Genomic DNA, 17515 nt, shown 5'->3' on the forward strand with positions numbered 1-17515 from the left:
AAGAAGATATCATTCTTGAATGCAATATTTAACTGATTTTCTGAAATTCTCAGCAAACAAGTGTATGGATCCCTTATATTTGTTGTCCATACTCTGGAATTGCTCTTACAAGGCTATCCTTCGGGAAACATTATTTTCAACGAAGGCTTTTCTACGCGTGACGTTTACTACGAGGCACTTACCTCGCAAACGTCTTTTCCACGCGTATGCCTTCAACGACAGTCTTTACCACGCATATACGTTCTGGCTAGGGGGGAGGCGTGGAATTCCTTCCAGTCGTTCAGCGTGGGATTGGGGGGATTGGCGGGGGTCGGCTGGGGGAGGGACTGGGGGGGCCTGGGGGTGTCTCCCCCCCAAAAATAAACAAAGGAGCGGGTTAATTAAATTTAAAAAAACGCCCTTCAGTACCACTGAGGTAAAAGGAAAGTGCCTCCCCCAAAGACGTGCTGTTACGTCAAAATAGCAGTCCTTTTTTAATTTTGGCAGACGTGTTTTGATGCTTGTTTCGATGGTGGATGGAAGTATGGGCTGCTGGTGAAAGAAAGGAAGGTGTCAGGTAAGAAAATAATCTTTAAAATTTGTGTTTAAAGGACGTTAAAATGCGTGGTATAATCCTTCGTTGCAAATTCCAGCGTGGTAAAGCCACTTGCGAACTAAAATTTGCGAGGTATTGCCATGCGTGGAACTTGTATTCGTGGTAAAATCATATATTCCTATCCTTCTAGTACAAAACCTATACAAGGTAGTGCATTGCACAAGGCAACCCTTTTGAGCAGCAGGTCAGTATTAATAGACATGGCACTGCACTCTGTTCCCCCCTTGCACAATACACCACAGAACATTTGATTGCTTCACTGCATTGTATAAAAAATGTGTACTTGTGTCCCTCTATGTGTTGGGCACATAACCACGTGCCAGAGACTACCAGGCTTTATGTCAAGCCAATTTAAATGAAGGATTATAATTACAGAAATCCATATTTTGTAGTTAGTAATAAAGCATGGAGTATAAATGTATTAAACCAGTCAACATATTATACAGTGCATTTTTAAGTATCGCTAGTTGGCTAATCTTTAGGCATCAAAGGTTTTGCTGTAATGAGTGTTGGTATTTAATTTTTGCACATTAATAGGGTTATATAGTGGCTACCCTCGGAATCACAGAAACATTTAAGGGTAATGGTAATTATAAATAAGCATAGCTTTCAATTAGGTATATAAAGTAAACTTTAAGTGATAAGTAGACAGTTGATATTATGGGACCTAAAATACTGAGCTCTTCTTTTAGTAACTTAACTATTTTTTCTAAACAATACTGTCTTTTTGTCTATTTGCTCTGAAATAAAAAATGTCAAATCAAATTTTGATCTATTATATGTTATACTGTAGTTTTCTACTATAAGCCTGATTACAATGTGGTTAGGAAGCATTCTCACCTAGGGCCCGCTTATGATGTGGTTATGAAGGCCTCCTAACGGCATCTGCTCCTTCTGAATCGCATCAGGAATGTGTCTTCCCAACCGAGGGTCAGATTACGATGCAGTTAGGAACATAGGCTCTCATAGACATCAATGGTAGTCCAACCAAATCAGATCAGATCAGATCAGCTTTATTCTATTTTAGTTTAAAAAACCATAAAAGCAACAACAATACATACATATATATCTCAACATTTCATTACGAGGTTAATATCAACTATTAAAACAGGATTAAATCAGTATGACGGGTCAACTAATCAATGTTCGTGCATATTCAAAACTAATTAGAGGGTAGAGGGTTGATGGGACAGGGTACACAAGATCCCCTTCTCCAGGACTTATAGTTCATTGTCATTTGTCTTGGTAACGGAATATGTTGGAAGCTCGGATAGAAATCATACAAGTCCCAAATGCAAATGGGGCCATCTCCTTCATTGGGTTGGCAAAATCGTAGGTAGGGGACTATGTTACTATTCTTAAATTTGATTAACACCAGGTCCCCCGAGATGTCTTTGAGCAACGTATCTAGCCACCCCACCCTCCTGACACTCAGGATTCCACCATCTAGGTCAGGTGGCAAGGGTCTGTTGTGCTTTAGCAAGAAAATGACCTTATTTAGCAGGTCCTGGTGTGTTTCGAGTTTGCCCTGGCTAAGTGCAGGGACCCCAGAGAGGACAGTCACGTATGGGGTGGCTTCGGGAGGTAAATTTATGCGATGCCTTCTTTCTAGAACGGCCCTGGACGCTGTATGAGGTATTAACGCAGAATTTAATGTAACATTGGGGCCAGTTGGAATAGGTGTAGTAAGAGGCAGTTCTAGAGTTTGGACTTTCCTGCATGCAGTGGGCTTAGACTTTTCGTGGTTGATGGGAGGATTAGGGCAAATAGGTATAGCAGTTTTATTGATTGGTAGAGAGTTCCTTTTAAGTGTTTTTTCAATGCTGGCCAGCCTGTCCCATAGATCGTTAATTTTTGTAACCAGAGGTGATTTTGCAGATGTTAACAATTGCTCAAACTGAGCCAGTAAGGTCAATTGGAGGGGTGATACAGGGTCGTCTGTTCTATACTCGGCTTTATCCGTCATTAATGTGATTGAGTTAGGGGGGGATGGTGGAGAGCTGGTGAACGAATTTTGAACGTTAGATTGGTTCTCATTGTCTTTTTCCTCATCGTGCTTCCTTTTACAATTTAGACCCCGGGACGGTGTATTGGCTTGAGATTGGTCTTTATTGAAAGGTAGAGGTACATCCCGTGGAGTGCCGTTTAGATAGTCAAAATCTCTACCCCTAATAGGGGGGGTTGATGCGTCCGGGACATACTTGGTGCCACACAGGGTATTCAGCTCCTCCCAGATGGACATGATTCATAGAAAAAGAACTCCAAAAGCGACAATTGGCAGTACAGTGCAAGACAGATAAGGAATTAAAACGTGTCTATACCTCCTCCTTGGAAAGGGTCAAGTGGGGTGGCCTGACCCGTCCTCCTCTGGCCTCTGAGGGCCCGCCCTTTGCCCGGGCTTAGCCCGGTGCCCTCCCGGGCACGTCCCGCGGGGCGGGAGGTGTTCCACGTTCTTGAGGCGCCTCCAGGCGCAGCGGGAGTGTCACGAGCGCGGCAGGTCCCGGGGCTGCTGGGTAATGCAGTTCCTGATGCCCGATTTGACCAGGAGCGTCCCTGATTGAGAGTCGCGTTTGCCGTTTCCCTCACGGCTGGACGAGTGAAGGATTCACTTGCCCGTTCCCCTCACGGCTTCCCCACCACTGCAGGTAGGATTGGAAAATGCCCCCAGGCAACCAAATCATACCTGGAAGCATCCGGATGCATCATGCTCGGTCGGTCGGACTCTCCCGATCCGAGCTGGTCGGAGACCATTTCCAAACCGATTCAATCGGGAAGATTTCCTAACTGCTTCGGAATCTGGCCCCATGTTGTGAGGGAACCCCTCTATCCACACTGATTACTTAAAGTAGAAATCAGAAAAGGACAACGAAGGAGATAAAATGGTTCGCAAATCCAAAGTTTAATATGTGACCAATGTCATAGGTAGTAGAAACTCCTGAGCGATAAATGCAACACTCACCTTAAACACTATATGCCATTTCAGAGTATAAATGTACTACAGATTTACATGTTCCACCTTACAATACAGGAGTTAGAGGCAATGTTAAAAATGTTAAGTAACTGAAGCCAAAAAATGACAAACAGACCTGGAGTAAGTTCAACACGAGACTTGGCCTCCCACTGGTACTGCATTGAAAATAATTGAGGCACGGACTTAAAATAAAAACTCATGGGAAATAATGTTAACTTAATTCATACTTGTTTGAATTACTAAAAATATATATAAATGTAAGAAAAGTAAAAAAAAATAGTTATATATAAGTGAATTATTTTATTATATAATATGTGTATAACAGTTTTAAATTACAAATGAATGCAGCTTTACTTTTGTAAATAGCAGATTAATGTAAATTAATTCAAAACATAAAGTTTGGTAACTGTTTATGCATAATAAGTGAAACTAAACATTATATTTTGGAGCAATATTTTCATATAAATGCATACAAAATGAATTTCAACTAAATTAATATACTGAAATTAATTAAATGTTTAATTTATAATTGAATTTATAGTGTAAAGTTACTTCTAATACCTCTTCACATGTTTGTGGAGTTCTCCACCACCAGGGTGGGAATATGCCTCCTTATCCCACAGTCTTTTTGTCCGCAGGGAATCACAATGCGGTTGTTATAACGACTGCGTTGTGATTCCGCATACCATTACACCATACCATTAACCCCCCCAGCCCCCCCCTCCACAAGTCGTTGTTTCGACTTGCGGAGTAATGGTATGTGGAATCACAACGCAGTTGTTGTAACGACCGCAATGTGATTCCCTGCGGACAAAAGGTTTCGTTATAAACGTTGTTTACTCCAGGGTAGAGCTCTCTTTGTGGTAAATTAAATGAAAAATGTAAAACATTTTTGAAATTTTGTTTTTTAAAATAAAAGCAGCACTATTAATATAACTATTGAATGAAATATTTAACTAATTTCAAAATGTTATATTAATTTTAAATTTCTTGTTTTAAAATATTTATTAAAAAGCCCAACCCAGTTAAAATGTTTACATGTACTTAGTATGTATATTGATGGTGAGGTGTAATTTTGTGTGATGGTTTCCCCATAGAAAAGATAGAAGAGGTGGTGTTGGAAATTTCCACTCATAGGTTTGTGAGTTGCATTTTATTAGTAGGTAGTACTACTGTAGCACTACCTTATGTACTACAAAATACAGTTTGTGAATCAAGCCAATAGAGTTTAAGAAATATTTAAAAAGTTATACTCTGTCGCAGAAAAATAAGCCACAGGAGATGAAGTTGTTTGACATTCAACTACAAGAAAGAACCCAAAATGTATATATTTACTTCCTTTTACTGCAATATTTTGTTAACAAAATGGATAGTTTCCATGTGTTCCCCACCTATCCCTTTTCTGATATTTGGTGATAAGTTTTCATTTTACCTCTGGCTTCCAAATTTTCCTCCAAAAATCATGCATCTCTCAGAAGGCATAGTTTAACCCAATGCACCATCTTCTACAACATAGAATCACCTACAGTCTAAGGTAAGGTAGCACAGTGTTGCAATAGAACGTATAATGTTTTTCTTTTTTCCGCAGTATCGAGCTCTAATCAGGCAAATTTGAAAAATCCATGTGCAGTTAATCCCTGCTTTCCTGGAGTTCAGTGCTTTGAAAGTCAGTCTTCAGGAGCTGATTTTATATGTGGGCAGTGTCCACCAGGCTTGTCTGGAGACGGACGTGTATGCACAGTGCACCTAGCATTACCTGGTAAATATATATTTAAATATTTTTTATAACCAAGCCCTAACAAGTGTTCAGTGTTCTTCCTTTACTAATCATCTCAGGAACTGTGTGAGCCACCATCAGTCAACACAAATGTAGGTTACCCATTGCATCCTATTAATGACAAGACATGCTTCTAAGGTGTAATGTTAATGTCCATCAGCGTACACCATAAAGGCCAGAAAAACAGAAAATCGTTTGAGGATTGTAAAGAATAAGTCTTATTTTACAGTCACAGAGAATGCAATGCAAACTTGTCTGCTTTGGCTAGGAATTGGATGGCAAAAAATTCAATGGATTTTCCCCTGTCCTACACCTGACTGGCTACTTGAATGATGTAAATTGCAATAAAATGCTTCACTTATTTGACTACCTTTCAATTGTGCAACACATGCAATAAGGTGTGGAAGAATTCACAGAGGAAGAAAGTAATTTCTGTTGTCTGTTTGTGTCAGACATATTCACCACAATTTTGGAGCTAATAAAACCTTTGGTATGCTTAACTTTTCACTCATAATTTACAGGAGAGAATGACTTGTCTGTATTTAGCCCAATAACTGCATTTTATAGTTCTTCAGACCAATAACAGGGAAGCTTACAGGACATTATTCCAGTCAAACCATTCCTAGTAACTGCAAAGTCCCTGTCCATTATATTTCTTGCTTTTTACCATTCTTTTACTGCCAACAGCTTGATTAGTTTTGAATTCCAGTCTTAAAAAGGGGGTCTTGAATGCATCTATAATTATTTCACCAAATGCATGCCTGCATACCTCCATAAAGAGGTCTGGAGCTAGTTCTCTAAAGAAAGTTTATCACCTACCAAGTGTTTTCCTTGTGTATATGATGTGCAGTTGGAGAGCGAACGGTCACTGATGCATGCAGTAGCCATATGTTGTCCTTCTCATAATGTATCTTATTGATTGACATAGCACATTTTCTTACTCTGGTGAACTCTTCTGGCAGATGCTCACCAACAGAGTTCTAGACCAGGCTTTTCCAATGATTAGCTTGTGAGCTACTGGTAGCTTTCCAATTATCTGTAAGTAGCTCTGCTGTGTGGAGCCCAGCCTACTAAATTTGAATATTTTACTTGTATACATAATATATATATATATACCAACATTGATAGTTCATATGTGAGTTATTTTCAGAATTTATAAGTCAATATTTGAAAAAAAAACAAATACATTTCCAAAGTATTATTAAGGCTGATATTTCAGTGATAAATCATGTGGCATTGGGAATATTTTTTAGGTTTCACCTGCACAGCGCTTGCTCGTGCTTGTGAAATCTATTGTATTAAATATATCTTCAAGGAGACTCGCATCCTGCCTTCACTTCTTTTTGGTCTTTATTATTATTATTATTATTGTTGACATTTGTTAAGCGCACGGCTACCCCCAACGGGAGTGTCCCGGCGCTAAGGATTGCGAGCAGCAGGGGAAAAGTTAGCAGTCAGAGAATGAGAAGGTCTTTAGTTTGATCCAGAATTGAGATTCAATGTCCATGAGACGGAGGCTGATGGGCAGGGAGTTCCACAGTTTGGAGACCACCACTGCAAAGGCTCTACCCCCCTTCCTCGCAAGGCGGAATCTAGGTGGGAGTAAGAGCCGGGGGTGGTTAGATCTAAGGTTGAGAGCTGATTTAACTGCTTTTAGTCTGTGTCTAAGGTACCTGGGGCCTTTTCCATTCAACGCCCTAAAGACTAGTACGAGGGCCTTGAATCTGACAAGGGCAGTGTTAGGGAGCCAATGCAACTTCCTCAGGTGGGGTGAGATGGAATGGCGATAGGGGACTTTACAGATCAACCAGGCTGCGGCGTTCTGCACGATCTGTAGCCTGTGTAGTAGGTAGGCAGGCAATTAAAAATACAGACTGTTCGCATAGTCTAGATGCGAAGTGATTAAGGCGTGTGTCACTGTTTTTAGTGACTCAGTGGGAAGAAAGGGGGAGATTTTATTTAGCATGCAGAGTTTACCAAAACATGTTAACGTGACTTTCTGGATCTGGGTTTTAAAAGATAATTCGTTGTCGAATTGGACTCCAAGATTGCGTGCTGTTTTTACCGGGGAGGGTGGCGGGTTGAGTTCCGCAGGCCACCAGGTGGTGGGTGGCATGGGGATCGCTTGGTTAAAAAACAGCACCTCCGTTTTGTCCGTATTTAATTTTAGTGTGTTCGAAGTCATCCAACCTACAATATTGGATAGACCGGTTCTAAAAATTTTAAAACCCAGGGGTGAGTGATCTCTGATGGAAAAGCTAAGCTGAGTATCATCAGCGTATGAGATCACTCTGACCCCAGATGTCTCAATCACCTTTGCCAGGGGTGCGACATACACGTTGAAAAAATAGGGGACTGAGAGCCGATCCTTGAGGTACCCCTCAGTCAAGCGGTTTCTTGTCTTTAGACCAGAATGGTCGACACCATACTTTTTGTGTACGGTCTTTTAAAAAAAAGGTGATCCAGGCTAAAGGAGTGTCACAGATCCCCATCTCACGGAGTCTGTTGGAGAGGATGGCATGGGAGACCGTGTCGAAAGCTGCGGACAGGTCGAGGAGCACAAGCATGGCTATCTCACCCCTGTCCACACTCTCCCGCACGGTCTCTGAAACCTCTAAAAGTGCTGTCTCAATACTATACCCTGTCCTAAATCCTGATTGTGAGTCATGTAGGAGATCATTGCTTTCTAGAAAGACAGAGAGTTGTTCCTGGACAATTTATTCCAGGATTTTGGCTGGTTTAGGAAGCAGTGATATCGTGCGATAGTTACTGAGTACAGCGGGGTCAGCTTCTGTTTTTTTCAGGAGGGGGATAAGAATGGCCTGTTTCCATATCTCCGGGAACTGACCTGATAAGAGAGAGGAATTTGTTAAATCCTAAAAATAAGGAGGAGTGACAATATTTTGAGACATGTCAAAGCAACAATGTGTAAAACAAACAGAACAGGTTAAACACACGAACAGAAAAATAAAAAATGTCTGTCAATTAAGGGTTAAAGTACTTGGTAAGATGTGCACATCATCGAGTAGCCAACCAGAAGATGTGCCGTGGGAGAAGCAGAATTAAAAAAACTTGAACAGATCAAAGCCAAACCTGAAAACGAATAAGCTGCTTGAAGTCCAGGACAGCGTAGAGAAAAAATGGAAAAAAAAAATGAAAGAACGCTGTAAATATGATGAAGGCAGCGTTGTTCAACGTGACGATGAAAAGCGATGATTTTAAAGAACGAGCGCATGAAACTGACTGCGCATGCAAATGAAGGAGAGGAGGCTGCGTGAACTTTACCAAGATGGAGTCACGCAGAAGTCACGTAAGGTGAAACAACGTGAGGCGCGTCACTCCGTCACGAACCAGGCGGAGAACTGTGACGTGCGCGGAGACTGACTGGGAGGAGGGACGAAGATGGCCGGAATAGAAGACTCAGTCAGGTACGTTCTGGTGGAATCCTCTAGCTGAAACTCGCTCGAGGAAGGGAACGTAAGGTCTATGGCGCTCGAGGGAAACTCGCTCGAGGATAAGGAGATGCGCAGTAAAGGTAAAAGGTAGCGCAAAGCCGCCAAAAGCAGTCGAAAAGTTATAAGTTAGATACGACCTTTTGAAGAGGATGCGCGTTTCATGTTGAAAGAGTTCTTGCGCATTCGGATGGTCGAGAAGGCCTCCCAGTGCTTCTGTGGATGCTGAAGATGTGAAGGATAATCCAGGAAGAAATCCCACCCTCGTCGCCAAATGTTAAATCCAAACTCCAATGAAAGGCAGAGATGAAGTTGGTGAAGAACGGTTCTTTAATTAGCAACCTTCACAGCAAACACGAAGCAACGTCAGCTCTGAACAGGAACCAGGCAGTAACTGACAAAGGTAGAATACTAAGCATGGAACCTAGAGAGAGCATTCTAGGCAATAGAGACAGGAGAGAATATAGAGAGACAGAACCATAGATACCACAGAATTCCATATTGTTACATGGGGTTGTATGATCGCAGGGGCAATGGTGGAAAAGACTTGGGCGGGCATAGGATCTAGGGGAGAACCCGATTTACATAGCTGAAGTTTGTTTAATGCTGCGTCTAAGGTGACAGGTTGAAACGCGCTAAGCCTTATGTCCTGAGCAGTGTGTCTGATCTCTGTGCTACATTAAAAGAAGCATAGATGAGATTGATTTTCTCGTGAAAGAAATTCGACAGTTGAGTTGAGTTGAGTTGGGATGTATAAAGCGTGTAGCTACCCTAGGGCATCCCAGCGCTGGCTTGGCCTTGATTCCAGAGGGGAGGGTAGAGAGTTACAGGTTTATTGGAATAGCCAAGTTTTTAATTGTCTCCGAAAGGCCAGGTGGTTGTGTTTTCTCTGCATGGCGAGTGGGAGGGCGTTCCATAGTTTTGGGGCGTTGTAAGAGAACAGATCGGGACTTTTTTATTCTCGGAACGCTGGGGAGGGAGAGGGAGTCTGATCTGAGATGTTTGTTAGACTGGTGGGGTTTAATGAGGGGTGTCAGAATCGGGGGGCCCCTGCCTTGCATTATTTTGTGCGAGATGCATAAGGTCTTAAAGGTAATCCTTTCTTTTACCGGGAGCCAGTGCAGGCTTTTAAGAGCTGGTTTAGCCGAGCATCTCGATTTAGTTCCGGTTAGGAGTCTGGCAGCCGCGTTCTGGGTGCATTGTAGTCTGTGAGTGACTGATGCCGGTGCCCCCAGGTACAGGGCGTTACCGTAGTCCAGTCGGGAGTTCACCAACCCTTGCATCAGCAGTTTCATTGATTGGAAGGGGATCAGGTGGAGAATTTTTCGCGCCATTCGGATGAGGCCGAGACAAGTGCCCGAGGTTTTTCTGGCCTGAGTCTTGAAGTTGAGGTCTTGGTCTAGCCAGATGCCGAGACTTTTGACTTTGGGTTTGGGGGTGCGGGGTGTTCCCAAACATGGCGGCCAGGAGAGGACTGGAGGGTTTCCTAGGAGGAGTATCTCGGATTTTTCTCCGTTCAATTTTAATCAGGATTCACACATCCAGTGGAAGACACTCTCAAGACAGTTTGCCAGATTGTCTAGGCTATTGCTCTGCTGGTTGATAGAAACCACCAACTGGGTGTCATCGGCGTACATGACTGTTTTAATGCCAAATGGGACGATGATGTCCTCTAGAGGGGACATGTAGACGTTAAAAAGTGTGGGGCTCAGGGAGGAGCCCTGTGGGACCCTACACTGAAGTGGCAGGGTTTTGGACATGGCGGTGCCATCTGACACTTGGAAGGTTCTTTCTTCCAGAAAGGATTTGATCCAGGACAGGGCGGAGGACAGGGCGGAGTCAGCGACTCCTATCATGCTTAGCCGGTGGATAAGGATAGCATGATCCACTGTGTCGAAGGCGGCACTTAGGTTGAGGAGGATCACTGCCACTGATCCTCCTGCGTCAATGATGGTTCTTTCCTCTTCGACCACCACGGCTAGCAGAGTGGTGTCAGTTCCCTGTCCCGGTCTAAACCCTGTCTGGGAATGGCGCAGGAGTTTATTGGTTTCAAGGAAGTTAGAAAGTTGGTGGTTGACGGTTCTTTCGGCCACTTTGCTGATAGCAGGAAGAAGGGAGATGGGTCTGAAGTTCGTCACAGAGTTCTTGGCAGGGCTCTGTCTTGTGAGAGAGGACTGCAGGATTGGTAAAATCTTTTACAATTTGAAAGAGCACTTTGGCTGAATTGTCTGCGGATTTAATTTTGCTGGCGAAATATTCTTTCATAATGCCTTGTTTGGTTTTATGAATTTTTTTAGCGCCATTCTATAGGTTGTTATGGCGGCTGCATCGTAGGTGCGGCGCCAGAGGCGTTCAAGCTTTTTGCATTTGCTTTTGTGCTTTTTACTTTACTTTTCCTGGTTTCTATTGGTTGCAGGCATTCTATTTCCTGTTCTTCCTGTATGTTTCTTTTATCAGTTTCCCATCCACAAAGTACTGTATTCGTCTGCTTTGGTGGAACTTCTTGTAAGTGTCTTAGCCTGCTGTCACTACAAAAGCTACTCCCTTGCTTTAAAGTTACAGCTATGGGCTCAGTGGTTGGAATTGTTCACTACTTCTAAACTACTAATTTTGACTCTGCAAGCTGACTGATTAGAGAAGGGATTGGCTGCTGCTCAGACCAGGTGTGCCTGTGTCAGTTTCATGCTCTGATCGAGTGCACACTCCTCTTACCAACGGTGCACAAGCAGGGACCTACTTGCGGGCTTATGCGTTTTAAGGGCACTCTCCAGTTCCTCCTGGGCCAAAGCAGGCATCCACATCTGTGTGCCTTTGTGGTGTGGAATCCCTTTTATTTCATTGCTGGCGGGCGATCGCATGTGGTAGTTGAATGTTTGAAGGGGGGGGGGTACAGAGTATCAGACAGTACCTGCACATTTGAAGGCCTGTGTGTAAATGTTGGTAACATAACATGTCAAAGCTTACAGATGGCCCTACCAGTCATAGTAAGATATGGAAGGTGCTTTTCCACACTTCTAAAATGGCTGAATGAGACCGGGTTTGGGAAGTCAAGTGTATGCAGTTGTGCTCTAAGGAGGCAGACTTGGCTGCATCTTAAAAGTTCGAGCCACAACAAGACTTTTCTACAGAGAAGCAGTCTCCCATTCACACACACTGGAGGCAGCTGAGGACTTTAGAGACGGCTGTCTGATGTCGAGCTCCATTGCAATTCGGTTGCCCTTCACTCTGCTTTTGCTTTCTGCAGAATAATAAAAAGCCAAGTCAACCGCTTCGGATTTGAACCCACAAACCACAGGCTGGCAGAAGGCAAGTGCTCTTGTGTTAACAACGTGGTGCTCGCACTTGCTAGTATTGAACTAGGAAGTGAAAGACTAAGAGAAATTACGCTATTTATGTAAGGAAGAATTTTATTGTGGTAGTTTGAGAAGGTATACTCAGACGTGAGTCCCTTGCTCATTGCACCATCAGGATTCAAGCAAGCCGGGCCAACGACGGCTGAAATGCCAGAAACCGGTCCCCGGTAGCTTGTTTCCTTCCCAGTATAAGAATTGGCTTGGTAGTTTGTTTTGCCCTGTTCCCATCATGCACTGGGACAGGAACAGACTAATTTGCATGTAGCCAGGTTCTGAGCTGGGATGGTGCAGTGAGCTAAAAAACGGTGATGGATCACAGCCCTGATCTCTTGACTGGGTAAGAGTATTCTGCATCATTCAGATACTCTGTCCAAAACCCCCCCCCCTTCTTTAAATCGAGTTTGAGAACCCTCTCCACCCCAGATTCGAAACGCGTCGGCAGGCACTAAAAGAAAGATAACAAGAGATAACAAGAATTTATTGTTTATCACTTTGACTTAATTTTCATAGTTGGTTTCTGATCTTTCCGAAAGAAATTTTGTTGCAGTTTTTTTGCTATTTTCACCTTGTGGTTATTGTAGTGGACAGCTATTTTCGCAAAGAATAATTATTTGTGGATACAAAACCGCTACATTTGAAAAGAAGTTTGTGTGTAAATTGTTCATAAGTGTATATATGTATGATGTATAGTAGTTTTGTATATATGTATAAGTGTTTTGTATAGTGTTTTTCTCACTCATGAAAAAATATATAAAAGAACTGATAAATTTCAAAGGGTTTAAATAAAATAACCCAGACAAACAGAAGATGTTTTCTTTGTTTGCTTGCTCTTAAATTTTGAGACGAGAAACCAGAGTGGGGGCTAGCAACTATTTTCACTTCACTATATATGGGTCCAGCTGCCCCTTTGTCCCAGGACCAGACTCCATTTTTTTCTCAAAAAACAAGTCATAACACTTTATGGAGATTCTTTAACAATTCTTTAACTTCTATTCCACATCTGCTCACCAACTTAAAACTTCCCAAAAAATTATGAATCACAAAAGCGAAACATATTGCATTTGCCAGTGCTTGTTACAAATGTTATTACCTTTGTACCAGGGGGTAAGAAATTAGGTTATTGGTTGAGGGGAAAGGAGGTAAAACCCTTCCCAAGCAGTAACCACAGTCCTTCTCAGGGTGAACCACAAAATTCACTAAATTAACCAATGCTTAACCCTCTGGTAGCTTGGCACAAAAGCAGTCAGACCTAACTTAGCGTCAATGTGAAAAATATGTATGCATCACACCAACAGTAAAACACAACACACAAAAAATCCCAAACCAAAAGTCACCAGAGCAAATTTAATCCAGTCAGCAGAACCTTAGTTATGTTTTTTTTCAGTTTTTAGTGTGAAATAGAGCCGAAAAGATCAAAGGGCGCAACCGCTGGCATCTGGGCAAAATCAATAGTTAAGGATGACTGTGCCAGAATTTGAGTAAGATACAGAAAGTGGAATGGGACTGGTTTCAACTTACCTTCAGACTTAGAAGAATAGAGGTATCAATGAAGCTGTCTGCAATTTCAGAAAAAACTGAGCAGGAGAAACTCAATTTCCTGCCCAAAAAGGTTGACTTGGTCAATAGGGAGCCTGTCGCCCTTGAGCCCAGTAAAGATTTTTACCTCCGGACTTAAACAACTTTTGGAAGTTCAAAACCTCCAGCAGGGTGAAGCTGCAGGACGAAGAGGGCTTCACAAGGTGAAATACTATTGTTCAGGGGTCCTCCTGAACAGGATTTGCTGCTGTGCAGAAGAACATAGCAGGATCTACATCAAAGTCAGGCTGACCAGCGATATACCTTGGACAGATAACTGCCAGGTTAGTCCTGGTCATCTCTCGGTTCTTCTGACACTTTTTGGTGAAAATGCTTCTAAGTCCCAATTGCTAGAGTTATGCACCAGCAGAAGATCCAACACTACTTCCAAAGCTCCAGGTCCTGGGGGGCACCATAAGGGGGATCAGGACTTCAGCAGAGGGCAGGTGAAGGGTTCAAGGTCTCTGGGGCTTGTAATGTTCATGTAGCTCACACAGGAAGAAAGCCAACTAGCCCTTGGAGTCACTCTGTTAGTCCTGGGTCCAAATAAATGGCCCACTTGTCCTACAAACAGCAAGGTAGGCCTCAAACAGCAGAACAGTCCACTGGCAGCAGCAGGGCAGTCTTGTAGGGAACAAGGACGGCCTCAAGCAGCAGGACAGTCCTCTGGGGTACGAGGCAGTCCTTCTAAAATCTTTCACAGGTCCATGATTGTACTAAAAAGTGGCTCAGGAGGTCCAATATTTTACCTGGTGACTACCTTTGAAGTCGGGGAGCCCATGGCCTACTCCAACATCTGGTTCTGGAACATTCATCACATCACCTACTAAGTCCCCAAGAGGTCTGGGGTGACAGAGGGCTAGTTTCAGGTGTGTGTGTGTGTGTGTGGGTGTGGGTGTGCGTGTGTGTGTTTGTGTGTGTGCTCGATGCAACCCATTTGAAGTATAAGTGAGGCAGGCAAGAGCTCCACCCCCAGCTATCCTGTAAGGATGACAACAATCTTTCCCCTTTATAGACAAAGCCCCAAAGCTAAGTTATTTACAGTCGTGAGACTCAGGACTCTGACAACAAGTCTGATCCAGCACACTTTCTTATAACTAAAGGCTTTGGTGTAATGATATAAATTGTGCCACTGGTCATATGGACCGGTTATTATCGACAATGTGTAGGAAAGGATCTGTCATCAGCACCAAAATCCAATTACAGTGAAACCTAGTTGGATAAAAAAAAGAACAATAGTGAGGATATTCGAAAGCGTATACGTCACTGTGACAAACACGCATGCCTAGCTTTTGCATTTGAAGGGCCGCAGGGTGTGCACACCTTTTTACTAACTAATGTACTGAGGATTTTTTTATGTTATTTTAATGTGCTATTTTTTGTACCGGTCAGAAATTGCCCAAAGACTACCATTAAGTGTTGCTGTAACTGAGTGATTAGTGTGGATATATAGAAGTGCAGTACTAAAGTAGATATGTTGGCTGTTGCATTATTGATGTTGTTGAGTGTGCAGATTCCGAATAAATGCTCTACCGATAACATTACCTAGCTATTTTTCAAATTTCTAAGAATGATGTAAAGTTGATGGCAAGTTGTAAAGTGTAGACCAGCCATACCAAATTCATGATCAATGCAGTGAAAGATAAACCATGGCGGTCCCTAGAGAGGAAAATATTAGCATTAGTGGTTTTCACGTAGTGACACGCGTGCTCTTTGTTTTGTAGAGTTCCAGCCTCGCCCTGCAGACAGACCGAGAACTGCTGTTAACAGAAGTGTCACCCCCAGACCGGAAGCCGCACGTCACATCCTGCCAACCTTCAAATCTGAAGCACGGCCGTCCTCGAGAAACGTAGACCACTTGGATTCTCACACACAATGGAGTAGGCAACCTTCAGGCACTAGATTTGTAGTCCATGGCTCTACACCAACGGATGCCAGAGGCAGTTTTGTGACAGAGCAGAGCGAGAAGGAGACCAGCAAAAGCAAGGATGTGTTTGTACCAGAAAAGGAAACCAAAATACAGGGTCATTTTCGAAATCTGACCACAATCCCCAAAGAAATCCCTTCTGATACCAAAACGAAACTGAGCACGTTAACAGAAAAATTACCTGCCAGAAACACTGGTTCCAAATTTGAAAGCACATCAACGAAGCAAAAATCAGTTCAGCAACACCCTGTCTCCTCTAGACTCACTGACACCCCCGAAGAGTGGGAGACGGCGGTAACAGCAGCATATCACATCGTGACGTGCGCAGATTTCCCCTGCTTTCCAGGAGTGCCCTGTGAGCCAAGCCAGGAGAGAGGCTTCAAATGTGGACGCTGCCCATATGGGTACCACGGTGATGGTGCGACCTGCAAAGGTAATCTGTGTTAGCATCTTTCATGATTTTAACCATAGTGGCTTCAGATGTCTACAAGCACAATCGCCTTTTGTTTAAATGCATGGAACATTCCATGCCATCTCAGATCAATAATGACAGACACATATAATATTTTCGTCAAAATGTACTGTAAAGTATTAACTTGTCAAAGTTTGGTTATTACCTCATTGAACTTTTTTACATATACCTGTCACTCACCTCCTTTCCTCTCTACATTCCTCAGCTCTCTATTAACTCCAAACGTGGTGTTCAAACTTTGTGACATAAGACGAGTGATGTGTAAATATGAGAATATCTCCTAAGGGCACAGATTACTTACTTTGAGAAAGTGTGACTTGCTCCGGCCGGAGGTGTGACTTGCTCCTGAATTTCCATGTGCATGTTAAACTAACTAACATTAAAAGCTTTATGAAACATGTCCTAGATAAACAGAATCAATTAGAACTAGTTTTCTAACTCCATTTTTAGTCCCACATATACATTATATTGTCAACACTTGACATCTAACAGTTACCGATAATGTTAACCTTACTTATCAAAACTTTTAGCGAGACCAGAGGCTCAATGCCATTAATAAGATCCCAAACCGATGGCCACTTTCCGAAGAAGGTCACACATCTCCAGAGACACGAGTGCACACTCAGGCCTTGTGGAGATTTACTCCTAACTTCCCTTTTCCTTAAAGTCCCAGGCATATGTGTGTGTTTCCTGTGAGTGTCTGAAGTTAGCATAGTATTCTTATCCACTCCTAGCATTTCGTTTGAAATATCTTATTGTGGAGAATAGTCATGCAAATGTTCATGAAAATTCCAGATTTTAATCTAGCTATTGAACCTTCACGTTGGAAAATGTCAGATTGTCAACCACATTCCCACACATTTAGTAGCACTAGCACCGGGGTAATTTATGTGCATCTTTGGAAGTGGAGAATGTTTTTTGATGCACAGCTACATATGTGCAGTGCATGGGAGTTCTCATCATGGAAAGAAAGCCCGCTGCTAGCCCTCCGCCCGTTTTTTTTTTACTGCGGAAGCGATGCACGTGTTCCAGAAGAATATGAAATTAGAAGTGAAACTTCAATACAAACAGCTTAGTTTTCCCCATCTGAATTGCAAATACGTCACACTTTATATTTACGGTTTTAGGTGTGTAAGTCTCACTTACGCATCTAGAAGTGTTGTGAACCAGATCAGTAAAGCTTTCCCAACCCATCTACTCTTAGCATGCTAAGGTAAACAAGCATTTGTAATGCAATAGCACTCGCATTTACATGAGGCCTACTGCATTGCAAACAGTAGTCATCACAGACTATGGGAGGGAGAGTCACGGACAACTGGATGCAGGCCCGGCCTGGCCATTGCGGGCACAGGGCAATTCCCCGGTGTGCCGCAAGGGTGGGGGTTGGTTTTGG

At 42.9% G+C, this 17515-nt stretch overlaps 1 protein-coding gene across 1 annotated transcript in view; it reads left to right on the top strand.

Moving 5' to 3' along the window:
* The window catches only part of VWDE (von Willebrand factor D and EGF domains), a 395553-nt gene that overhangs the window by 329631 nt on the left and 48407 nt on the right, over window positions 1-17515 (top strand). Inside the window, exons 21-22 of the mRNA XM_086941980.1 lie at window positions 5155-5325; window positions 15448-16083. Coding sequence (XP_086798106.1) covers window positions 5155-5325; window positions 15448-16083 — 807 coding nt within the window. The remainder of the gene's footprint in view (window positions 1-5154; window positions 5326-15447; window positions 16084-17515) is intronic.

This window comes from Lissotriton vulgaris, chromosome 10 (assembly GCF_964263255.1).
Source record: "Lissotriton vulgaris chromosome 10, aLisVul1.2, whole genome shotgun sequence".
In the NCBI taxonomy this organism is placed as follows: Eukaryota; Metazoa; Chordata; class Amphibia; order Caudata; family Salamandridae; genus Lissotriton; species Lissotriton vulgaris.